General features: G+C 41.8%; 1 protein-coding gene across 1 annotated transcript in view; it reads left to right on the top strand.

Annotated features, from left to right (window-relative positions):
- gabbr2 (gamma-aminobutyric acid (GABA) B receptor, 2) overlaps window positions 1-27,671 on the top strand; it is a 973,371-nt gene that overhangs the window by 931,787 nt on the left and 13,913 nt on the right. Inside the window, exon 17 of the mRNA XM_059972542.1 lies at window positions 11,179-11,308. Coding sequence (XP_059828525.1) covers window positions 11,179-11,308 — 130 coding nt within the window. The remainder of the gene's footprint in view (window positions 1-11,178; window positions 11,309-27,671) is intronic.

Below are 27,671 nucleotides of genomic sequence, written 5' to 3' on the forward strand. Positions count from 1 at the left end.
GAAATATTCAGGAGGTCAGGGAAGAGGAAAAAAGGGGTTAATTTTTCATGTCAGGTAGAAAAAAATATAATAGATTGGAGCAAGTAGCATCCAGGAACTGGGAAGGGGATGCAGGAACAAAATCTGAGAGAATAACGTGCAGAAGTGATAATAGCCTAAGGCAGGGTTTCCCATCCTGGGGTCCATGGACTTCTCGGTTAATGGTGGGAGTCTGTGGCTTGAAAAAGGTTGGGACTACCTGGACACTGGCAAAATAGAATAGTTCTGATGAAAGATCATCAGATATAACAGTGACTCAGCTTCTGTGTTCTTGGACATTGCCTGCCATGTTTTTCTGCTTTTATTACAGATTAAAATCAAACTTTGGGCCAAAGTGGGGTGTGGATGTGCATATGGGAAATGACAATTACAGTTGGTTCTTGGAAAATGTAGGCATAGTGATTATGATCTGAAATAGTGGAATTTAGTGCTGGATCTGAAAATTTGTAAGTTGAGAGCTTACGCCATGCTTTATTGGATGTTTGGAAGACTGACGTTAGAGAGCAAAATAAATATAGAGTAAAAAAAATTAAAGTGTCAGGCTATTGAAAGTTTGAGATTAGGCATGTGGTGGAGGTGTCTCAGAAGTATTTACATTTGACCTCCCCACTTTCCTTTCATTAGTGTGAACTTCAATAAAAGAAATGTTACAAGATCATTGTTTTGCATGGATGTGGTGTTCAGGACATAAGAAGGTAGATATTCAAAGCACTGAAGAACAAATGTTGCATCTTCTGTATCAGTACAAGAACATAGGTGGGAAGGGATGGGCTTGTTGGAGGGACTAGGCAGTTAAGTAATGTGCTCTTTAGGGAATGATCCCTGTGCTGAACTGCTAACTTCCTCCACCCCGCTTCCTCTGAATTTGCAGCACTCCTTTCTCTGAAATCCAACCTACAAGTTAACACAAAACCTGTTGACAAGGGTGCCACTGCTGCTATTTGGAAAAAAAAAGACCTCTATCTTATGGAGTCTAGAATCTTTCTAGCTCCTCTTCCTATCTCCCTATGGATCACAATTGCACCATTAAACATCAAGCATCTTTTTCCAAACTGTGGCTGATCTCATTTATAGAGATGTTTCCTTGCATACTCCACAGTCTATTCTAATCCTAAACATGATCCATGAAGTGTGTGCCAAGGATAAACTCGTCTGTGGAGCTTGCTCTGTTTCAATCCCATTTGCTCTGCCTTTTTCAATTCCCTTTTAATCCAATCCATTACTTTTCCATTTGCCCTCCATTTTGTCAATAGATTCCAATTTCCTTGCCCCATTTATATTCTTACCATCATTTACATTCAGTCTCCAGAGCTTCCATCACTCAGCTTCTTCCTTGTAGAGATCCAAAGAGTTCCCATGCAGCACCACCCTTCCCAGCCTGTCTTATAGTAGTTCTCAGACTGAACAACTTCTCCTTTGACTTCAGCAAATAATAGGTACCGTTATAAAAGCACAAATGGATCCTAACTAAATCTGCCTTTTTCCATGCTGCATGGAACATTGTTCATTCCTGTCCCACTCAGGCCTCCATCTCACTACTTCCCTCAAGCACGTTAAAGGTCATAATTGAATATAGTTACAAAACACTAGAAAAAATTCCACAGGTCAGGGACATAAGAGGAACATTTATTTTAAGCCCAACAATTCTTACAGCTATCCTGATTTTATTGCTACCAACCTTGCTTTCTGTAATATCTATTCTATTTTCCAGTGTTATTGGCTCAATCGTTGGTGATGCCAACTTGTATTTTATAGCCCTTCCAACATACCTTTCTTTTCTCAGGGATAAAAATAACAAGTTTCTTAACAGTATAGCTGAGTTGCTAATGTTGCTGATTTAATCCAGTTGCACTGATTGAGTTGACCACACCTGCCTTTCACTCCTGCATTTCGGCTGACTGAGATTCCCCTTACCATGAGGTCTTCGTGCATTTCCCCTGATCCTGCTCTTAGTCTTTCCACTCCACAATCACGCTCCACTACCCAACCACCCTAAAATACCATTCCCTGCTATTTTTGCCATTGCCATAAGACTAAATAAACCATACCCAGATGTGAGATGGTGCCGATATGTGTCAACTTTCTTGCATGATGGGAATCATCAGATATTCCCAATGAAGACTGACGTCCACAGTCATACCAATGGATATTCAGTAGGCAACATCACATTAAGACGTTTTAAAAAATCTATAGATATTCCAAATCAACAGATCCCAGACTGCACTCTAAGGGTGTGAGTGCACTTACCACTTAAGAAGAAGGAAGCATCAAAGGAGAGCTGGTGTGCAGATACGACTGAAACGCAGAGGTCTTAGACCCCCAATCCTGACTATCCTCCTCACAAATGTATGTTCTCCAGAAAATAAAACTGAAGACCTCAGAACAAGATTGCAGTACCAGAGGAACATTAGGGTCTGCTATACACTTTGCTTCACGAAAACATAACTCCCATCCACCATAGTGGACGCAGTGCTGCAGCCTAATGGCTTTACCATTCTCTGCAAAGGCAGGACAGAACATAAGAGGTAGGAGCAGGAGTCGGCCATGCGGCCTGTCGTGCCTACTCTGCCATTCCATAAGATCATAACTGATCTGGCCATAGACTCATCTCCACCTACCTGCCTTTTCCCCATAACCCTTAATTCCCCTGCTATGCATAAATCTATCCAACCCTGTCTTAAATATATTTACTGGGGTAGTCTCCACTGCTTCATTGGGAAGATAATTCCACAGATTCACCACTCTCTGGGAAAAGCAGTTCCTTCTCACCATCGTCCTAAATCTACTCCCCCAAATCTTGAGGCTATGTCCTCTTATTTCTAGTCTCATCTATCAGTGGAAACAATTTCCCCCCCTCTCTAATCTATCCCTTTCATACTTTTATATGTTTCAATAAGATCTCCTCTTATACTTCTGAATTCTAGCAAGTACAGTCCCAGGTGGCTCAATCTCTCCTCAAAGGTTAAACCCCGCATCTCTGGAATCAACCTGGTGAACCTCCCCTGCACCGCCTCCAAAGCCAGTATATCCTTCCTCAAGTAAGGAGACCAGAACTGTACGCAGTACTCCGGGTGTGACCTCACCAGTACCCTGTAGAGTTGCAACATAACCTCTTTGCTTTTAAATTCAATCCCTTTAGCAATGAAGGCTAACGTTCTTTTTACCTTCTTGATAGCTTGATGAATCTGCAAACTAACCTTTTGCGATTCATGCACAGGCTCTCCTGGGTCTCTCCGCACAGCAGCACACTGCAATTTTTTACCATTTAAATAATAATCTGCTCTTTCAGTTTTCCTTCAAAGGTGGACGACCTCTCAGTTACCAATATTTTGCTCCATCTGCTAGACCCTTGCCCACTTACTTAACCTATCTATATCTCTCTGCAGACTCTTTGTATCTTCTGCACAATTTGCTTTTAAACTCAATTTAGTGTCATCAGCAAACTTAAATACACTACACTTGGTCCCCTCTTCCGGATCATTATGTATATCATGAACAGTTGTGGGCCCAGCACTGACCCCTGTGGCACACCACTCACCACAGATTGCCAACCAGAGTAACACCCATGTATCCAAACTCTCTGCTTTCTATTAGTTAACCAATGCTCTATCCATGCTAATACATCATCCCCAACTCTATGCATAAGTCTCTATGCAAAAGATGGCTCAGTCTTTTAGGTTAGAGGAGGTGGAGTATACTTTATGAATAACTCATCATGGTGCACAGACATGGCGGTTCTATCTCAATTCCGCTCACCCAACCTAAAACATCTAATGGTCAAGTGTGTGCATTTTACCTGCCAAAGGAGTTTTCAGCCATCAGCCTGGTAGCATTGTACATTCCACCTCAGGCAGGCACTGGAAGAGCTGAGCATTGCAATCAGCAGGCACAAAACAGCACACCCAGTTGCCTTCCCTATCGTTACAGGAGTTTTCAACCAGGCCAGCTTGAAAAAGTCTTTGAACAACTACCACCAACATCTCACCTGTGGAACCAGAGGAGCCAACACACTGGACCACTGATACACTACCATCAAGCGTGCTTACCATGTCATCCCACAACCACACTTTGAAAACTCCGATCACCTGGCTGTATTTCTACTCCCAGCTCACGGGCAGAGACTAAAGACCACAGCCTCAGTGGTGAGGACCAAAAAGGTGGAGGAGCACTTACAGGACTGCTTTCACTCAGAGGACTGGAAAATATTCAGAGATTCATCTTCTAATCTGAATGAATACGTCGCAATTGTCACTGACTTCATCAAGACCTGTGTGTCCTTTGAGGACATACAAGACATACACAAACCAAAAGCTGTGGATGAACCATGAGATTCGTAGTCTGCTCAGGGCTATATCTGTGGCATTCTAGATCCAGAACTATACAAAAAGTCCAGGTACAACCTATAGAAGGCTATTTTAAAAGCAAAAAAAATTTCTGATTGATAGAATTGGACGCACGTCAGCTTTGGCAGGGTTTGCAGGCCATTACTTCCTGCAAAGTGAAACCTAACATCATGAATAGTTGTGGTGCTTCACTGCCAGATGAGCTCTACCCCTTTTATGCACAGTTTCAAAGAGAGAATAAAGCCTGCACAGTTCTCTGTGGCATCTTGTGACCCTGCAACTTCTGTCTCAGAGCCCACATCAGAACACCTTTCAAGAGGGTTAACCCTCATAAGTCACCAAGCCCTGATGGTGTACCTGGTAGGGCATTAAAAACCTGTGCCAACCAACTGACAGGAGTGTTCAAGGGCATCTTCAATCTCTCACTGCTGCAATCGGAGATTCCCACCTACTTCAAAAGGGCAACAATCCTACCAGTTTTCAAGAAGAGCAGGGTGAGCTGCCTCAACAACTTTCACCCAGTTACACTCACATCTACTGAATCATGGCCAGAATCGACTCCAGCCTAAGCTAAGAGCTGCACCCACTGCAATTTACCTATCACCACAATAGGTCTACGGCAGATGCAGTCTCACTGGTTCTCCACTCAGTCTTTACAATAGCAATACTTATGTCAGGTTGCCGTTTATCAATAATGGCTCAGCATTCAACACAGCCATATTCCCAGTTCTAATCAACAAGCTCCAAAACCTGGGCCTCTGTACCTCCCTCTGCAACTGGATCCGTGACTTCCTCACTGGGAGACCACAGTCAGTGTAGATCAGAAATGATATCCCCTTCTTGCTAACAGTCAATACGGGCACCATTCAGGGATGTGGGCTAACACTGCTCTTCTCTCTATACACCCAAGACAGTGCGGCCAGGCACAGCTTAAATGCCTTTTATAAATTCAATGATGAATTTATATTATTGTTGGCAGAGTTTCAGATGGTGGCAAGGAGAAATAGAGGATCAAGATAGATCAGCTAGTTCACTGGTATCACAACAACAATCTTGCACTCAACATCAGTATGACCAGGGAATTGATTGTGGACTTAAGGAAAGGGAAGTCAAGAAAACACACACCAGTCCTCATTGAGAGATTGGCAGTGGAAAGCGTGAGCAGTGTCAAGTTCCTGGGTGTCAACGTCTTTGTGGGTCTATCCTGGACCCAACATTTACAAAGAAGGAATGACAGCAGCTATATTTCATCAGGAGTTTGAGGAGATTTGGTGTGTCACCAAAACTCCATCATTGTATGGAGGGGCCATTGCACAGGATCAGAAAAGTCTGCAGAAAGTTGTAAACTCAGCCAGCTCCACCATGAGCACTTGCCTCCCTGGTATCAAGGACACCTTCCAAAGGCAAAGCCTCAAAAAGGCAGCAAGCATCATTAAGGACCCCCCATCACCCGGGGGTGCTCTCTTCTCATTACTACCATCAAGGAGGAGGTACAGGAGCCTAAAGACACACACTCAACGTTTCAGAAAGAGCTTTTCTCTTTCCATCGTTGGATTTCTAAATGGACAATGAACGCATGAACATTTCATCATTATTATTTTTTCTCTTTTCGTACTGTTTGTTTATTTTTTATAGATACTACAAATTATAAATTATAGATTTGTATTATTATAATGTACTGCATCTGCAAAACAACAAATTTCACACATATGTCAGTAATATTAAACCTGATTCCGATTTCTCTCATTTCAGCTTTCAGAATGAACATCCTCTTCACTTCCCATAGCACCCATTGTTTTTATTTGAGAAAGCATTTACTCTGTTTATATTGACACACATCTGTGCAGCATGGATATTCCTTAAGAATAAATTCTTTTCATATAACATAACAACATAAGAAATGGGAGCAGGCCTAGGCCATCTGGCCCATCGAGCCTGCTCCACCATTCAATACGATCATGGCTGATCTGACTATGGACTCATCTCCAACTACCTGCCTTTTCCCCATTATCCTTAATTCCCTTACTATGCATAAATCTATCCAACCTTGCCTTAAATATATTTACTGAGGTAGCCTCCACTTGTTCATTGGGCAGAGAATTCTACAGATTTGCGACTCTTTTGGAAAAGCAGATCCTCCTCATCTCCATCCTAAATTTACTTCTCTGAATCTTAAGGCTATGTCCCCTGGTTCTAGTCTCACCTACCAGTGGAAAAAACTTACTTGTCTCTATTTTATCTACCCCTTTCTTATATGTTTTATATAATTTTATACATTTCTATATGATCTCCTCTCATCCAGCAAGTACAGTCCAGACAACTCAGTCTTTCCTCATAGTCTAACCCCTCATATCTGGAATCAATCTGGTGAACCTCCTCTGCACTGCCTACAAAGCCAGTATATCCTTCCTCAAGTAAGGAGATCAAAGCTGCACACAGAACTCCAGGTGTGACCTCACCAGTACCATATACAGTTGCAACATAACCTCCCTGCTCTGAAATTCAATCCCTTGAGTAATGAAGGCCAACATTCCATTCGCCTTCTTGATTGTCTGCCTTCCTTTTATTAACCATCCTTTTGTGATTCATGCACAAGCACTCCCAAATCCTTCTGCACAGCAGCATGCTGCAATCTTTTACCATTTAAATAATTGAAAGGGAAGTCAAAGGAAAAGAGAGGGCATTCTCTCTTTTTCCTTCCAAAGTGGATGACCTCGCATTTACCAGCATTGTACTCCATCTGCCAGACCCTTGCCCACTCACTTAACCTATCGATGTCTCTCTGCAGATTTTCAGTATCCTCTGCACAATTTTGCTTTTCCACTCAATTTAGTGTCATCAGCAAACTTAGACACACTACACTTGGTCCCCTCTTCCAGATCATTAATGTATATCGTGAACAGTTCTGGCCCTAGCACCAACCCCTGCAGCACACCACGCACCCCAAATTGCCAACCAGAAAAACTTCCATGTATACACTCTCTTCTCTCTTTCTTTCACACACTTGAAAAAGCTTTTACTATCCACTTTGATACTGTTTGCTAGTTTGCTTTCATATTTTATCTTTTCCCTCCAAATGATTCTTTTAGTTGCTCTCTGTAGGGTTTTAAAAGCTTCCCAATCCTCTATCTTGCCATTAATTTTTGCTTTGTTGTATGCCTTCTCTTTTGCTTTGACTTCCCTTGTCAGCCAGAGATGTACTATTTTGCCATTCGAGTATTTCTTTGTTTTTGGAATACACACATCCTGCATTTTTCCAGAAACTCACGCCATAGTTGCTCTGCTATCATCCCTGACAGCATCTCCTTCCAATTTATTTTGGCCACTCCTCCCTCATGCCACTGTAATTTCCTTTACTCCACTGAAATACTGCTGCATCAGACTTTACTTCCTCCCTATCAAATTTCAAGTTGAACTCAGTCCTATTGTGATCACTAACTCCTGTTTCCTTTATCTTAAGCTCCCTAATTGCCTCCAGTTCATTACATAACACCCAATCCAGTACAGCTCATCTCCTAGCAGGCTCAACGACAAACTGCTCTAAAAAGCCATCTCAAAGGCATTCAACAACTCACTGTCTATTGAGATCCATTACCAACCTGATTTTCCCGATCGATCTACATGTCGAAATCTCCCATGACTATCATTGCCCTCTTGACACTCCTTTTCTATTTCCAGTTGTAATCTGTAGTCCACATCCCAGCTATTGTTGGGAGGCCTGTACATAACTGCCATCAGGGTCATTTTACCCTTGCAGTTTCTTAACTCAACCCATAAGGATTCAACATCTTCCAATCTTATGTCACATCTTTCTACTGATTTGACGTCACTCTTTACCAGCAGAGCCTTGCCACACCCTCTGCCAACCTTCCTATCCATCTGATACTACATGTAACCTTAGACATTCAATTCCCAACTTCAACCATCTTTCAGCCACAATTCAGTGATGGCCATAACATTATACCTGACAATCTGTAATAGTGCAACAAGATTATCCACCTTATTTCTTATACTCTGTGCATTGAGGTATAACACTTTTTGTGCTGCATTTGCTACCTCTTTTGCTTCTGAACCCATAATACACTGAAATTCATCCTGCAGGCTGCAATTTTGTCCTATCAGTTTTGACAGCACTAAAGGGAGAAGTGAGAGTTTGCAATTTGGCAAGCACATTTGCACTCTTTGCAGTGCACTTGACCTCTTTGCAGTGGAAAAGGGAAGCCCAGGTGTGGAGAGAGCTCTGCTGCAGATTTCAATGGTTGTGAAACAACTCAATTGGGAAGCTATAACAAACATGTTCCTCCTGATAAGTAAGAACAGAACCTGGAGCTGGAACTCGACACAGCAGCAGTCAGCTGAATGGGGGATTCAGGGGAAGGCCCGAGAGTGGGGAGACTCTGGAAGTTGGAGCCACGGGAGGAGGATGTCAAGAAACTAAATATGTCTGAGGAAACAGTTATACAGAAATGTTACAGCTGTCCGTTCATCTCCCCACTCAACTCCATTCAGGGCCCCTTCCTGGTGAGGCAACACATCACCTGTGAATCGGTTGGGATCATCTATTGTATCTGATGCTCATCTACTTTGGTGAGACCTGACAGGAATTGGGGAACCGCTTTAGACCATAATACCATAAGACATAGGAGCATAATTAGGCCATCTGGCCCATCAAGTCTGCCCTGCCATTCAATCATGGCTGATCCGTTTTTCTGTCTTCAAACCCAGTCCCTGGCCTTCTCCCAATAACCTTTGATGCCATGTCCAATCAAGAACCTATCATTCTCTGCCTTAAGAACAAAGAATGACCTGACCTCCCCAGCTGCATGTGGCAACAAATTCCACAAATTCACCATCCTTTGGCTAAAGAAATTTCTCTGCATCTCTGTTTTGAAAGGGTGCCCCTCTATTCTGAGGCTGTGCTGTCTTGTCCTGGACTCTCCCACCATGGGAAACATCCTTTCCACATCTACTCTATCTAGGCCTTCCCTTTCAACATTCGAAAGGTTTCAATGAGATTCCCCCTCATCCTTCTGAATTCCAGGGAGTATAGACCCAGAGCCATCAAACGTTCCTTGTGTGATAATACCTTCATTCCTAGAAACATTCTTTTGAACCTCCTCTGGACCATCTCCGATGCCAGCACATCTTTTCTAAGATGAGGGACCCAAAACTGTTCGCAATACTCTAAGTGAGGCCTCACCAGTGCCTTAAAAAGCCTCAGCATCACATCCCTGCTCTTGTATTCTGGACCTCTTTAAATAAATGTTAACATGGCATTTGCCTTCCTCACCACTGACTCAACCTGCAAGTTAACCTTCAGGGTGTTCTTTACAAGGATTCCCAAGTCCCTCTGCATCTCAGATTCCTGGATTTTCTCTCCTTTCAGAAAATAGTCCACACATTTATTTCTACTACCAAAGTGCATGACCATGCATTTTCCAACATTGTATTTCATTTGCCACTTTCTTGCCCATTCTCCTAATCTGTCTATGTCCTGCATCCTACCTCAGGTAGTGTCGTTTCCTCAACACTACCTGCCCGTCCACCAATCTTTGTATCATCTGCAAACTTGGCAACAAAGTCATCTATTCCATCATCTAAATCATTTCTATACAGCATAAAAAGAAGTGGTCCCAACACCGGCCCCTGCGGAACACCACTAGTCACTGGTAACCAACCAGAAAAGGATCCTTTTATTCCCACTTGCTGCCTCCTACCAATCAACAAATGCTCTAACCATGTTAGTAACTTTCCTGTAATACCATGGGCTCTTAACTCAGTAAGCAGCTTCATGTGTACACCTCGTCAAAGCCTTCTGAAGGTCCAAATATACAACTTACACTGCATCCACTTTATTTATCCTATTTGTAATCTCCTCAAAGAATTCTAACACGTTCGTCAGGCAGGATTTTCCCTGATGAAAGCCATGCTGACTTTGTACTACCTTGTCTTGTGTCACCAAGTACTCCAACATTTCATCCTTAACAATTGACTCTAACATTTTCCCAACCACTGAGGTTAGCCTAACTGGTCTATAATTTCCTTTCTGCTGCCTTCCTCCTTTCTTAAAGAGTGGAGTGACATTTGCAATTTTTCAGTCCTCCATGCCAGAGTCTAATGATTTTGAATGATCATTTCTAATGCCACCACAATCTCTTACACTACCTCTTTCAGAACCCTATGGTGCAGTTCCTCTTGTCTGGGTGACTTATGTACTTTCAGATCTTTCAGGTTTTTGAGCACCTGCTCTCTTGTAACAGTAACTGCACCCACTTGTCTTCCTTCACACACTGCAACATCAGGCATACTGCTGGTGTCTTCCACAGTGAAGAATGATGCAAAATGCTTATTCAGTTCATCAGCCATCTCCTTGTCCTGTTTATTATTTCTCCTGTCTCATTTTCTAGCGATCCTATATCCACTCTCACTTCTCTTAATATTTCAGTTCCCAGTTGCATCCAGTGTATTTTAAGTATCCCTGATAAGATTTATGGTTATTGGAATTGTTTCAATGAATATGGCAGCATATTATCTGCGTAACTGATTTAAGGAATAATACAGACCAGAATGAGAATCTGCATTCCAAATTCATGAATTTGTGAAGCACTCAGAAAAATGAAAAACTCCAACTCGTGTCTATAACTTGGACGCATTACAAATTGAATCTCAGTTCTTTGAAGCATCCATTGCATTGCAATCCTTCTACGCTTGTAGTTTAGGGAAAGGCTCTGTAATTCACGTTGACTTAATTGAGTTTAAAGTACATTCATTGAAGATGCATCACTTCCCTTTACAGCTTGACAAGGAGCTTGAGGAGGTTACCATGCAGCTACAGGACACGCCTGAAAAGGCACAGTACGTTAAACAAAACCACATTCAGGAGCTCAATAACATCCTGAGCATACGGAATTTCACAGATGGAAAAGGTAAGCCCATCTGTCTTTAATAACTTCAGAAATATTAGTAACGCATCAAAGGAGATGGAGACAGTGAGCTTTGAATATTGTTCAATTAATTTCTCATGTACCGTGGCAACTGTGGGTGTTACTTCATATTTATCAGAAGTAACCTTATTTAATCCAGTTTTTCTGAAAGATTCTTTACTGAAGTTAACACCAGAAGTTTCCAATACACTATGTGTAAGTTTTGATATAGTATCTGAAATACTGCAGCCCAGTGTAGATTAATTGTATTCCGAGTCTGGTTAGTCACAGTTATTACTAGATATCAAGGGAAACATGAATTCACCAGAAAAGGATTGAAGAAATATCAAAACCCAATATGTTTTTTTATATATTTGTCATATATGCTGTTGCAATACTAAGGAGATGGAATGAGACACAAGTAGGAGTTATGAATCTAACTTCACCAAGTAGCAGGAAAATATTTCATCAGTACAAGAAAAGATCAAATAGATATTCCCTTATTCTGTTTTAAGGAGACTCAAAGATATTCCATTTAGGAATTAAATATATCTTAAATATTGTATATTCCAATTTAATTGTAATTTCCCTGCTTTTGATGTAATTAGCCAAGGAAAGTTATAGTGGCCAGGTCTCTGGCATTGAGTCTGGCTCGATGACTTTTGAAAGGGGAAATTTAGGGGAATAGAGTGAAGGTTCTGTGGAAGAGAATGAGATTCCTGATTGCCTCCTGGATGCCAGAGTCTTGGGCATCTTGGATCAAGCCCTCAGCATACTTAAGTAGGACCGTGAGCAGCCAGTGGTTGTGGTCCATATTGGCAGCAAAGACATAGGTAGGAAGAGGGACAAGGTTCTGCAAAGTGAGTTCAGGAAGTTAGGTGCTAAATTAAAAGACAAGACCTCCAAGGCTGTGATCACAGGATTGCTACCCATGCCTTGTGTGAATGAAGCCAGAAATAGGAAGATGATACCATTTAACATATGGTTAAGGAATTGGTGCAGGAGGGAGGGCTTCAGATTTTTGGATCATTGCACTCTGTTCCAGGAAAGGTGGGCCATGTTCAGATGATGGTTTACACCTAAACTGGAGGGGGAGTAATTAACAGGTGGAAAGGTTTGCTAGTACTGCATGGGGTGAAAGAGGTTCAACTAGACTTGCAGGGGCATGGGAACCAGAATACCAGAACACATAGTGGAATGGTTGTGGAGACAGATGTTGTTAAGACCTCTGCTAAAATCAAGAATCAAAAGGGTGAGCATGGTAAGACTAATACACTGAGTTGTGTAAGATGTATCGTAGGAAAGGCAGATGAGCTCAAGGTATGGATCAACGCATGGAATTATGATATTGTAGACATCAGTGAGACATGGTTGCAGGTGGAGCAGGACTAGCAGCTCAGTATTCCGGGATTCCGTTGTTTCAGATGTGATAATGCAGGAGGGATTAAAGGGGAAGGGTGGCATTACTAGCCAGGGAAATGTCAGGGAAAACGACAGTGCTCCGATAGGACAGACCAAAGAATGTGTCTGGTGAGGCTTTATGGTTGGAGGAATATGAGTGGTATGAGCACATTAATGGGTCCATATCATAAACCACCCAATAGTCTGTGGGATTTAGAGTAACAAATTTGCAGAGAGATCGCAGACTGTTGCGAGAAACATAAGTTTGTGATAGGTAATTTTAATGTTCCACATATTGACTGAACTCCCATACTGAAAAAGGACTGGATAATAGAATTTGTCACATATGTTCAGGAATGTTTCCTTAATCAGTACATAAGAGTGTCAACAAGAGAGATGCAATACTTGATCTCCTGTTAGGAAATGAGGCAGGGCAGGTGACAAAGCTTGTATGGGGGAACACTTTGCATCTGGTGATCATAATGTCATTAGTTTCAAGGAAATTATGGAAAAAGATAGGTTTGGTTCTTGGGTTGAGATTCTAAATTGGAGAAAGGCCAATTTTGATGGTATCAGAAAGGATCTGGCAAATGTGGATTGGGACAAGCTGCTTACCTGGCAGAGGTGTACTTGGTAAGTGTGAGGCCTTCAAAAGTGAAAGTATGTGCCTGTCAGAAGAAAAGGTAATGATAACAGGTTTGGGGAAGCTTGGTTTTCAAGAGATATTGAGATCTTGGTTAAGTAAAAGAAGATGCATAGCAAGTCTAGCCTGGGAGGAACAAATGAGGTACTTGAGGAGTATGAGAAGTGCAAGGGAACACTGAAACAGGAAATCAGTAAGGCAAAGAAAACATGAGGTTCACCAGCAGACAAGGTGAACGAGAACACTAAGGGCTTCTACAGATATGTTAAGAGCAAAAGGATTGCAAGGGACAAAATTGGTCCTCTGGAAGATCAGAATAGTAAACTATGAGTGCAGCCAAAAGAGATGGGGCAGATTTTAAATGCAAGTACAAAAAGCTGCATTTACTCAGAAGTGAGAAAAAAGCGACGGCAAGGTCATAGATCCTATACAGATTACAGAGGAAAATGTATTTGCTGTCTTGAGGCAAGTTAGTGTGGACAGATATTCAGGACTTGAGAAGGTGTTTCCTTGGACCCTTTGGGAGGCAAGTCCAGAAATTTCAGGATATTTAAAACATCCTCAGCCACTAGTGAGGTGCCAGAGGATTGGTGGATAGCTAATTTTGTTCTGCTGTTTAAGAAAGGTTTTTAAAACAGCAGGAAATTATAGGCCAGTTAGGCTGACATCTGAGTGGAGGAATTTTAATGGAAGGTGTTCTTTTTTTTTTCTTTTTTTTTGTAATTTATATTTTTATTGAAGTTCATCATCAAACAAACATTTCCATAAGATGTATTTCAGACATTGTACATATACATCATATAATCATATATATCACAAATCTCCACAAAGTATTTATCTGGGGTATACACATAGAAAAGAGTAGAAAGAAAAAAACAAGCAAAAGGAAAGAACTATGTACAAGTAGGGAGTGATCTTTTTTTTACAACAGATTCATTGATTTATGAGAATAAAATCAGGCCTATGAGGCATTATGTAGTTAAACCATTTTCCCCAGTATGAATCAAATTGTTCCATCTTATGATTAACAGGTGCTGTTACCTTCTCCATTTTGTAAATGTCCATTGTAATTTCCATCCATGTATTTAAAGTTGGGCTCTCCTGTGATAACCATTTCCTAGTAAAAGTCTTTTTATCAGCCACCAACAGTATATTCATTAAATATTTATTTCTTTTCAACCATTCTTGAGGTATATATCCAAAATATATGGTCTTACTCTCCAAGGGTATTTCACATTTAAAGACGTCTTGTAGGGCATTATGTATCCCCCTCCAATAGTTTTTGATAACAGGACAGTCCCAAAAAATATGATATTGATTTACATTTTGATTTCCACAATTTCTCCAGCAATCAGGGAGGTTACAATCATAATGGGATTTCTGAGAGGGTGTAATAAAATATCTTTTCAAGTTTTTCTATCAAAACTCCCTCCATTTCTGTGAACTGGTACACTTCCATTGATATCTCCATATTGTTGTCCATTCTTCCTCAGATATAATTATCCCTCCTTCCTTCTCCCATTTTGTTTTAATGTATGAAGTCGAATGTGTTTTAAGATTTGACAACTCCTTGTACATGCTTGAAATGATTCTACTACCATTATCTGAATTATATGCTTTTCTAAATAGCTCTATGAAGCATGTGCTTGCCTTGGTTACATTGTTAAGCATCTTATTAACATATTGTTGCATCTGTAAATACCGATAAAAATCTTGTTTTTCTAATGTGTTTCTCTTTAAGCATTTCAAAACTGAACAGTGTTCCTTCTTTCATTATGTTGCAAAGAGCTGTTATTCCTTTAGCTGTCCAGTCCTTAAATCTAGCATCCAATTTATTTGATGTAAAGTTCGAGTCATATGCACACCATTTAAGGATTGCAATATCTCCCTCTAGATTATATTCTTTCATAGTAGTTTTCCATATTTTAAGAGTCAATTTCACCCATGGGTTATCAATGGTATTTATGTACCTTTGCAGGTTGTTATCAGCCAAAATTGCTTGTATGGGGATGGGAAGTACCCGCTTCTCAATGTTTTTCCATTGAGCGTCATATGATGGGTTGCACCAACATACCACAGCTGTCAACTGTGCTGAAAAATAATAATCTCTAAGAGAAGGTAGGCCCCATCCCCCCAATGGAAGGTGTTCTAAAGGACTGGGATATACGAGTATTTGGATAGTCAGGGACTGATTAACGAAAGTCAGCATGGCTTTGTGCATGGCTGGTCAAGCCTAACCAATTTTATAGAGTGTTTTAAGGAAGTTACCAGGGAAATTGATGAAGGCAAGGCAGTGGATATTGTCTACATGGAGCTCTGAAAAATGTTTGAAGAGGCCCCACATGGGAGGGAAGTTGTTCAAGAAGGTTCAGTCACTTGGCATTCAAAATGAGGTAGTAAATTAGATTTGACATTAGCCTTGTGGGAGAAGCCAGAGAGTGGTGGTAGATGGTTGCCTCTCTGACTGGAGGCCTGCAACTAATGGCGTGCCACAGGGTTCAGTTCTGGGTCCATTGTTGTTGGTCATCTATATCAATGATCTGGATGATAATGTGGTTAACTGGACCAGCAAATTTGTAGATTACACCAAGATTGAGGTGCAGTGGACAGCAAGGGGAAGGCTGTTTATTGTGCTATTTGTGATTACACCTTCAAATTAACATCTTTTGTTTCAGTGGCTTTAATTCAGATCCACGTCAGTAAATGGGCATACTGCAGCCACTGTGTTCTTAATGGGTTGTGCTATAAAATGTGCAATAGTGTCACCAGGTGAGGATATAGCCCAAGTGCGGAGTGAGAGACACTGAAGCAGGTCGATAGTTCAAAGACTTTAATGCGAACAATGTTAACGGGAAAAGAAAACAAACACTAGGCCAAACAGGGTCATTAACTAAAACTCTCAAATGGAAAACGAAGCCTACACTGCGGCTGAAAAGATCAACTAAGGGTAAAATGAATACCTTTAGTCTTCAGTTGACTCGACAGTCCAATCTGTCAGGCAAGGCTGAATGCAGGCAGCGAAGCATAGCTATGATCGTATCCAAGTCTTGACAAATACTACGACGGAATGAATGAAACTATCACAATGAAATAATAATTAGTCGACACTTGCGTACTCACAAGCGCAACTGCCGAATCTGTGGTTGTGACAAATCTATCTTGATGCAATGATAATCATTTGAGTTAGGCTTCTCAACCATTTTTCTCTTTGATTTGGATGTAAGAGCAGCCCTATTCATCACACGTAATGGCTGCATCGCCTGAAGGTAACGTGTGCTTAGTAAGTAATCAGCACAGAGTCTTACCAGAGAAGAGACAGAATGAGACAGAGCATTAACATTCTGGAAGCAATTCAGGGTCCTGACGAAGGGTCTCGGCCCGAAATGTCGACAGCAGTTCTCCCTATAGATGCTGCCTGGCCTGCTGTGTTCCACCAGCATTTTGTGTGTGCTACCTATTGTATATTCCTGTCAAGTGAGGCAGCCCTTGGAAAAATTCACTTTCTAATGCTACTCCTCCCCCAATTAATTTCATCTGTCCATCATTCCTTCCTATCTGGGCCCATCAGTCACCAACCAGCATCTATCCCACCCCATCATCAAGCCCACCCACCCCCCACCAAGCTCATTCTGCTACATACTAACAATCTTTCCCCTTTCTCCTCGCTCCTGATGCAAGGTTATTTACAGTTTTCTACCCCTGCAGATGCTGTTTGAGTAGCCGGGATATAGCCATAGAGGCATTGAACACTACAGGACAGAAACAGGCCTTTTGGTTCCATCTCATCTGCCTAGTCCCTTCACCCAGACCATAACCATCCAAACCCTCCCTGTTTTTATCCAAAATTCTCTTAAATGTTATAATTGACTCTGCATCCACCTGTTGCTTTGGCAACTTGTTCTACATACTCACCACCATCTGAGTGAAGAAGTTCCCCCTCATGTTCCTATTAAACAATTCATCTTTCATCCTTAACCCCTGTCCTCCAGTTCTAGTTTCACCCAACCTCAGTGGAAAAAGCTTGCTTGCACTTACCCTTTCCATACTCTTCATGATTTTTTTATATCTCAATCAAATCTCCCTTCAATCTTCTAGATTCTAGGGAATAAAGACCTAATCTATTCAACTTTTCACTTTAACTCAGATACTCATGTCGCAGCAACATCCTTGTAAGTTTCCTCTGTGTTCTTTCAACCTTTTTTGCATCTTTACTGTAGGTGGATGAACAAAAATCTATACACAATACTCCAAATTAGTCCTCACCAACTTCTTAAACAATTTCAACATAGCATCCCAAATCCTGTACTTAATACATTGATTTATAAAAGCCAATGTGCCAAAAGATTTCTTTACAACCCTATCTACCTGCAACCCCATTTTCAAAGAATTATGGATCTATACTCCCAGATCCCTCCATTCTATTACTGTCTTCAGTGCCCTACCACTCACCATGGAAGACCTACCCTGTTCGGTCCTCCCAAAGTACAACACCTCACGTATGTCTCAAATAAATTCCACCTGCCATTTTTCAGCCCGTTTCACCAGCTGGCTTTTACCAAAAACCCAGTGTCTTATCCAATTTACCACCTCAACCTGAACGCCGAGCGACTGAACATTCTTGAGCATCCTGCTCTGCAGGACCTTGTCAAAATCTTTGCTAAAGTCCATGTGGACAACATTCACTGTCCTGACTTCAACTTTCCTGATAACCTTCTCAAAAACTCCTTAAGATTGGTTAGACATGGCCAACCATGCACAAAGCCACCTTGACTATCCCTAATCAGTCCCTATCTATCGAAATACTCATCTATCCGATCCCTTAAACTATGTTACAATAATGTCAAGCTCATCGGCCTATAATTTCTTGCTTTATTCATAGATTCATTTGTTCTTGAAGCATGCAACTCTGAACACCTATCTGAAGGTGGTTTTGAGAAATTAGAGAGGCTACAGAAAGACAGATTGGGAGAATAAGCAAAGAAATGGCAGATGGAATACAGTATCGAGAAGTGTATGGTCATGCACTTTGGTAGAAGAAATTAAAAAGCTGACTATTCAGTTTTCTCTCCATTTAGAAAAAAACAGGTATAAAGGGACTTGGGAGCCTTGTGCAAGATTCCCTAAAGGTTAATTTGCAGGTTGAGTCTGTGGTATGAAGGCAAATGCAATGTTGGCTTTCATTTCAAGAGGACTAGAATATAAAAGCAAGGATGTAATGTTGAAACTTTATAAATCACTGGTGAGGCTTCACTTGGAGTATTGTGAGCAGGTTTTGACCCCTTATCCTAGAAAGAATGGGCTGAAACTGGAGAGGGTTCAATGGAGGTTCACGAAAATGATTGCAAGATTAAATGGCTTGTTGTATGAAGTGTGTTTGATGATTCTGGGCCTGTATTCACTAGAATTCAGAAAAATGAGGGGTGACCTCTTGGAAACCTATCGATTGGCGAAAGGCCTTGATAGAGTGGATGTGGACAGGATGTTTCCTATGGTGAGAGACTAGGACCAAAAGACACAGCCTCAGAATAGACGGGTGTCCTTTTAGAATGGAGAAGAGAAGAAATTTCTTTAGCCAAAGGATAGTGAATCTGTCAAATTCTTTGCCATAGGCAGCTGCAGAGGCCAAGTCTTTATGTATATTTAAGGCAGAGGTTGATAGATTCTTGATTGGTCAAGGTGTGAAAGGAAACGGGCAGAAGGCAGGAGAATGGGACCGAGAGGAAAAATGGATCAGCCATGATGAAATGACACAGTAAACCCGATGGGCCAAATGGCCTAATTCTGCTCCTATATCTTATGGTCTTATGAAATACTTCTTCTCCAGATAGCCACAAACCAAGAAAGAAAAGAACGGCAACACAATCATCAATTCCCAAATCCAACCCCCTTTCACATTTGTCTCAATGTTTCAATCTCGCTTATCACTTCAATCGGCAAACAATGGAAGCTTTAATCATTGAAATGGAGTTGAACATTGGCTCATGACCCTGCAGCCTCCTCACCACGAGGCTCCTGCACCTTTCCTCTGGCTCCTGGAATCCTTCTGGAGACTGCAAAGTGATGAATCACCGCATCAATCTCCAACAGTTCCAGAACCACATTCAAGATGAAAAACAAATGTAAGAGACATAAAGGAAGTGAAATAAATAGTTTTGTGGTCTATGCAGAAGCTGTCAACCATGGGAGTGTTCTACGCAGCCACCATCTTGACCAGAAGGTTACTTACAGCCTTACTTAAACAGCAGAGCATTAGCTATCCTCCAATTCCCCATCACCTTACCTGTGGCTAAGGATGTTTTAAATATCTCTGCTAGGGCCTCTGCAATTTTAGCAATAGCCTCCTTCAGGGTCCGAGGGAACACAAAGTCATACCTGAGGGATATATCAACCCGATTTCACCTCAAGACAGCAAGTACCTCCTCCTCTGTAATCTGTATAGGGTCCACGACTTCACTGCTGCATTGTCTCTTGCTATCCTTTTGCTCTTAATATATCTGTAGAAACCCTTAGGATTCTCCTTCACATTGTCTGCTAGAGCAACCTCATGTCTCCTGATTTTTTTGTATTTCTTACACTTCTTGAGTACCTCATTTGTTCCTGCCTGTCTATACCTGCTGTGCATCTCCTTCTTTTTCTTAAACAAGGCCTCAATATCTCTTGAAAACCAAGGATCCAAAAACCTGTTATCCTTGACTTTTATCCTGACAGAACACACAAACTTTTCACTCTTTAAATTTCTCCTTTGAAGACCTCCCACTTGCTAAGTACACCTTTGCTAAAAAAAAACCTGTCCCAATCTGCACTTGCCAACCAAGACCCACTAATGGATACACTGTCATAATTCCACGTGCCCTCAGATCATCGCCTTTCCTACAATACTCCTTCCGTTGAAATATACGCAGCTGAGAACATTAGTCACACCATGCTCGATTCCTGACATTGTCTGAGGCCTTAACAACCTCTTTCTCCACAACCACTACACTATCTGTCCTGGTGCTCTGGATCCCACACCCCCTGCCACTCTAGTTTACGCTCCCACTCCCACACAGCACTAGCAAACCTTCATGCAAGGATATTAGTCCCCCTCCAGTTCAGGCTCACACTATTCCTTTGGTGCAGGTTCCACCTTTTCTGGAAGAGGGCCAAGTGATCCAAATAGCCCTTCCTGCTACACTGACTCCTTAACCGTGTGTTAAACTGTATCATCTTTCTGTTTCTTGCCTCACTATCACGTAGCACAGTTAGCAATCTTCAGATTATAACACTAGAGATTTAGTCCTTTAATTTAGCACCTAACTACCTGAACTCACTTTGCAGGGCCTTGTCACCCCTCCTGCCCATGTCATTGATACCGATGTGGACCACAACCTCTGGCTGCTCACTCTCCCATTTCAGAATGCTGTGGACTTGCTCTGAGATATCCCTGACCCTGGTACCCAGGAGGTAACAAACCATCCAGGGATCTCATTCTTGTCGACAGAACCTCCTTTTTCGTTCTCATAACCAATGAATCCTCCATTACTACAGCTTGTCTCTTCTTCCCATTTTCCCTTCTGAGCCTGAGCCAGAGACCTGACCAGTGTGGTTTTCCTCTGCTAGGTCATTCCCCCCAACAGTATCCAAAGCGGTACACTTATTGTTGTAGGGTACGGCCACAGAGGTACTCTACACTGGCTGCCTATGCCCTCTCCCCCTCCTGATGGTCACCCAGTTACCTGCGTCCTGCTCCTTGGGTGTTACCACCTCATTATATGCCCTGTCTGTCAACCCCTCAGCCTCCTGAATGTTCCGGAGTTCATCCATTTCCAACTCCAGATCTTTAATACGGTCTGTTAGAAGCTGCATCAGGATGCACTTCTCGAAAGTGTAGTCATTAGTGATACTCGAGGTCTCTCAACATTCCCACATGCCAGTATCCTGTCTGGCATCCCCACTGCTCTAAGTATGAATAAAGAAAGAAAGAAAGAACAGACAACAAAAAAAAAATCTACCTCAGGTCTAGTCTCTCCTCACCAAAGCCTTGTCTCCCCACTCCAACACCAGCCCACTCACACAATGGCCATTCAGCTTAAACCTAATTTTTTTATTGGTCCTTGCCAGGTGCCTAATTATACACAATCCAATGTCACGGTGGGACTGAGGCCCATGATATATGCTGACTGATCAATTTGTTTCTTTTAAACTCTCTCTCCCTCCAAGCAATCCGGTGTCTCCTCAGGACTGTGGCATGCAAAATGTGACACCCATCCCCGCTCGCTTCGTTTAAACTCTCTCTCCCTCCAAGCAATCTGGTGCCTTCTTGGGACTGTGGCATGCAAAATGTGACACCCATCCCCGCTCGCTTCGTTTAAACTCTCTCTCCCTCCAAGCAATCCGGTGTCTCCTCAGGATTGTGGCATGAAAATGTGACACCCATCCCCGCTCGCTTCGTTTAAACTCTCTCTCCTTCCAAGTAATCTGGTGCCTTCTTGGGACTGTGGCATGCAAAAATGTGCCAACTGTCCCCACAAGCTTCTTTTAAACTCTCTCTCTCCTCCTAATCAATCTGCTGTCTCCTTCGAGACTGTGGCGTGCAAAAAGTGCTGACTGCCCCGCTCACTTCTTTTAAACATCCTCTGTCTTCGAACAATTTGGTGTCTCCTTGGGACTGTGGTGTGCAGAATATGCCAACGGCCCCCACTCGCCTCTTTTAAATTCTGTCTCCAAGTCATCCAATCTCTTCTTGCGACAGTGGCATGCAAGAAAAGATTGTTTAGCATTCTGATTCTCATTCCAGATTCCAGGATCTGCAGTTTCTTTTATCTTCATACTATTAAGTCACATAATTTATGTCATATTCTATTAGAGTATTCTATGAGAGTATGAGAGTATTGAGAAAGGTAGAGAGAAATATATAAATGTTGTTAATTCTAAGTTTATTAATAATACTGCATGTGTAACCCTCTCACCATGGCTCGTAATAACAGACCTTACACCAGTATAAAATTAAAGTGGAAGTATATTTATGGATATTTCAACTCTAACAAACAGTTAAAAGGGAAAAAAAGAAAAGGGCCCGGTACACTTAAACCAGTCTAAATGTGCATATAAACATTGGAGCTCATTTCTGAAGTAGTCGGGTGCTTCACTTTGATTGCTCACATGCTGAACTTACATTCTGCGTGAAAGACACCAGCCACACTTCGAATTTCCCTCGAAGACCATTTCGAATGAACTGGCTAACTCAGGAATATTGGCACTTCCTCCTAGGAATCATTCACCTGCATAAAACACTTCTTACAACGGGGTCTCTCCTTTGAGTGGCATTCGGCAGGTATCTTCCCTTCTACCCTGCTCCACACCTGCCAGCAAAGACCCAAGACCAGACTACTGTCCCTCAGAAATCTGAACCTGCCCATCTCTCTTGAATGTTCCATGGCATCGCACAGGACAGAATGTTACAGCACGTTACCAAGACAAACCCGGTCAGCTGATGCAACATTGCTGGTTTGAGCAAATGCTCCTTTTCTCAGCTGAAGCGAAAACACTAGTCTATGAGGCTTAAACAACAGAGCACACTGTATTTGCAGAAAAGTTTGTAGAAATACAGCAGAACAGTTTCTTAGCCAGGGCATTACATATGTAAAAGACATGTACCTTTACAGGAATATGCAGTCTGGGGAATCTAGTTGAAACGTATTTAACTAATGAAAACAGAAGAGTGATATGTGCCTAATACAGACAAATAGGATTAGTGTAGATTGGCATTATCATCAGCATCGATGAACTGGGCAGAAGTGATTTCACTGCTTTGCTGTTACAATGAGGAAGACTAGAATGAGAAGTGTTGGACTTGTGTTATTTCAAGAAATGGCCCTACTTTGCATGATTCCCATCATTTCCTTACCATATCCTGCTTGTCTGCAGCATTGACCTGCTTCAGGTATACTATTCTGAATATCTATGACATTACTCCGGTCAGCAAGCAACACTACCCTGGGGCAATATCTTCCAGATGGTCTGCAAGCTGTTTTGTTTCACTTACTTTACATTTTCTTTTCCATTTAAGTGTAGTTCGGGTACTGTTGGAGTCTGTGATCTACAATTTGAAGGTGTGTTCTCAGGCTGATTGAATGATCTCATGCTTTGCTGTCTCTGAGTAGATTCCAGGAGTTGAGGTCTAGAAGCTTAGAGAGGAGCCCATGATCAATTCCATTTCTTGCCGATCTCAATGACAGGGAAGATTGAAACATCAAAGCCAGCAAATGTTTAACGCTGTCTTGCTCATTGCTGCAGGGGGAAGGTGCTTGTGTGTAATGTTCTCTCTCTCCCTTGTGCTTGCTGCTCCTGAGGGAAGGCTCTTGCATTCGAATGGTCTCTCTCTAGCAACACTGTCAGAGGATACTACAGAAGTTCTCGTCTGTGATTTGTGGATTGGACTGTAGTTCGATTGGACTCTTTCGATTTTGTGTTTTTATATTCTATGTTTTCACTTGTTCTTTCTTGTTGCTTTTTGGGCTACTTGTTTGTTTTAGTGCATGGACAGGGTTGATGATCTTGTTGCTGTTTACAAAACTTGTTTTTTTTGTGTATGAGGGGAGGTTGATATTTTTGTTTGAATGGGTTCCATGGTGTTCTTTGTTTCATGGCTATTTGGGTTGTTTACTGCATACTTATTTTGATAATAAATGTTCTTGAACTTTAAATTTTTTACTCAATATTGGTACCAAGTTTTAGCTGCACAGCACTAAGAATACAACCTGAGGCTTGTTTTGGAGATTTTTAGGACAAGAAGGATAGATGGGGGGTGGTCAGAACAATGGTCAGGGAGGATTTTGGCCTGGCAGCCTTTGGATGGTTGGGCTGGGCGAAGGAGTCGGCATGATATCAACAGGATGGTTATTGTGGTGAGATAGGATTATCTATTGGGCAGAATCTGGAGAATTGTTTTTTTTTAGAAGTATTAGGATGTTGGATGGGTCAGGAAAAAGAGGATCACTGAGCAGGTAGCATCATTGGTCAAGGTGAAATACAAGGATTGATGTTAGAATAGGAAGTCCGAGTGAAAAATGCCATTGAAAAGTTGAAGGACTAGTAGACAAAGGCTGGGTTTAGTGCTTAGGTGGTCGTATTGAAGAAGTCATTGATTCAAAGGAGAGGGTGATGTGGTAGATCAATTTCTTGAGGGTTTATTTTAAGAGTTTGGAAGATGTTATCAGTCACTGGTACACAGTGTTTTGAACTGGCTAGACTAGTACGATGGGTGCAGTCAGTGTTCATGAGTTGTTGGGGGTTGCGTTGTCACATCTGTGACAGATAACAGTCATGATCTTGTAACTGGGATGGAGCTCACTCTGTGGGGAATGGGACTTCCTGGCAACTTACCTTGGATGGGATCTACCAAGGCGGTATTCTTGGCAGGTACCGTTTAATGAGATGGACGCAGACTTCACATGCACATGAAAGCTGGGCTTCCATCTTGGCATGTGGGTTGTGTGAGCTAGGCATGACTAATTGAAAATTTCAGGTGTACGTTTCTCACCATGGGATATCATTGTACATGTCCAGTCTTTGGTACATCAGTATATATGAAACCTGAAGGACCTAGAATGAAAATTGTACGCTTGATGCAGCTTGTTCATTGAAAGTCAGTGAGAAAGAGTGCATAAAGGAGCCATTTTCTGGTTGGCTGCCAGTGCTAATGGTGTGCCACAAGGGTCGATGTGGGATGGCTTCTTTTCAAATTATATGTCATGTTTGCAGATGGCACAAAAATAAGTGGAGGGGTAGGTAGTATTGGGGAAGTAGAGTATCTGCAAAAGGACTTAAACAGATAGGGGAATGGGCAAAGAAATCCCAGATTGAATATATGTAGGGAAGTGCATAGTCATGTACTTTAGCAGAAGGAGTAAAGGCATGGACTATTTTCTAAATGGGGAGAAAATTCAAAAATCAGAGATGCAAAGGGACTTGGGAGTCCTCGTGCAAGATTCCTTTAAGGTTACCTTGCAGGTTGAGTTGGTGATTGATGCACCATCAATAACTCACTCTGAGACGTAAAGGCGAGATATCGGCTTTTATTGACTGGAAGAAGGAACCAGCAGTGAGTGACCACCATACTACATCCTGGAGACTGAGAGGGCGGCCCCAGGCCTCGATTGCCTTTATACAGGGGTCTGTGGGAGGAGCCACAGGAGCAGTCAGCAGGGGGCGTGTCCAGACAGGCATACGTAGTTCACCACAGTGATAAGGAAGGGAAATGCAATGTTAGCATTCATTTCAAAAGAACTAGAATACAGAAGCAAGGATGTATTGCTGATGCTTTATACGCCAATGGTCAGACCAAACTTAGAGTTTTAAGAAGCAGTTTTGGCTTCCTTATCTGAGAAAAGATGTGCTAGAATTGGAGAGGGTCCAGAGAAGACACTCATGAATGATCCCAGGAAGGAAATGGTTAACATATGAAGAGAGTTTGATGGCTCTGGGCCTGTACTTGCTGTAGTTTAGAAGAATGAGGGGTATCTCATTGAAACATATTAAATATTGAAAGGCCTAGATAGAGTGACTATGGAGAGGATGTTTCGTATAGTGGGTGAGTCTCAGATCAGAAGCACAGCCTCAGAGTAGAAGGACGTCCATTTAGAACAGAGATGAGGAAAAATTTCTTTAGCCAGGGGATGGCAAATCTGTGGACTTCATTGCCACAGACAGCTGTGCAGGCCAAGTGATTGGGTTTATATAAGGCAGAGGTTGATAGATTTTTGTTTAATCAGGGTGTCAAAAGTTACAGGGGGAAGGCAGGAGAATAGGGTTGAGGAGGATAATAAATCAGCCATGATGGAATGGCGGAGTGGACTTGTTGGGCCAAGTGGCCAACTTCTGTTCCTATATCTTATGGTCTTAGGGTCTTATAAATGTGGGATATTGAAATGCAAATTCTAGGCATGTATTCTTAGTGTTGTGTGGTACCCAGAAATGAACAGGTACGTTTTCTTTCTCTATGTTCCAGCTCTCTTGGATCTACCTCTTTTTTTAATTAGACCTTACTTAGCTGTGTGCATGCTGACATTTGTCTTTCAAATTGCAGATGAGTGAAAAGACATTGAAATTCTTTAAGAATCTCAATTTTAAAATAAATTGACATCTGAAAGTTGCCCATTAAGGTAAAGTTATGGTCAGGGTTAGTGGTAGAAGCTGGGAATGGGGAGACAGTTGATTTGAATGAGGATTGAAATAAACATAAAAACTGGGGTCAATATAGGATTAGTGTAAATGAGTAATCAATGGTTGCTCTGGATTAGGAGGGTTGAAGGCCCTGTTTTGTCCTGTTCTCTCTCTATGGTATAAAATGGAGGGATTGGGCTGGGGAATTTAAGGCACTGTTTAAAAAGATTTGAGGGATGTTGTGACTGAATGAAAATAAAAGAACCAAAAATAGTGTTGTGTTTTAGAAGCAGGTGAAGGGCTGAGGGACCATTCGGGTGGAGATCTTAAAGCATAATAATGTAACAGGAGTGAATTATGAAAAGGACAGAAGTTTAAAATCAATACACCTGCATGAGGATGCAGTGGAAATGGATGGGAATAATGAGGGTGGGGACCTTTAGTGGAGCCATTGAGGATATTTTTAGGGTAAATGAGAGTCAGCAGAACACTTTCAGAACAGTGCTGCCAATTTCAATTAGTTTTAACTAATGCTGGAATTTAGTCACAGAGGTCATGGGGGTAACCAATACTGTGACCTTTGATAATCCTGTTAATGTTTGCTGATCTCCATGAAGTATATGACTGATGAGGGAAAAAAAGCTTTTATGTACAGTATTTTGAACTCATCCAGCCTCCTTTCTTTACAGAAACAGATAGAGATTTGTTAATGACAAAACATACATTGGGGAAGGGTGAGAAAAACTCCGTCACTGAGCTTTTTTTACTTGAGTAACGACTACAAATGGTAGTGCACGATCGATGAATTGATGTGCACGTACAAAATTGGAGTTGCTCTCCCCATACAATTGTATTTAGCATTTGATGTGCGTAATTGAATATTGCCTCCCATGATTTCATTATCCCTCACATCAGATTTTCACTAATTTTGGCACAATAGATGTGTTTCAAAATTCGAGATCAAAGAATAAGAATTCTGAAGTGAGGTTTAGTACCTGCAGTAATAACCTGAATGGCTTCTGTTTTTCTGTGGATGGTGCAGATTACTCAGTTAAACAGTGAGCAGAGCTGCTGCTTCACCGCTCCAGCAATCTGGTTTCAACCCTCACCTCCAGTGTATCTGGGTGGAATTTGGTCCTTTACCCGAGTACCATCCAGGTGTTCTCCTTTCTCTCCACA

The sequence above is a fragment of the Hypanus sabinus genome, chromosome 6, assembly GCF_030144855.1.
Source record: "Hypanus sabinus isolate sHypSab1 chromosome 6, sHypSab1.hap1, whole genome shotgun sequence".
NCBI classification, from domain to species: Eukaryota; Metazoa; Chordata; class Chondrichthyes; order Myliobatiformes; family Dasyatidae; genus Hypanus; species Hypanus sabinus.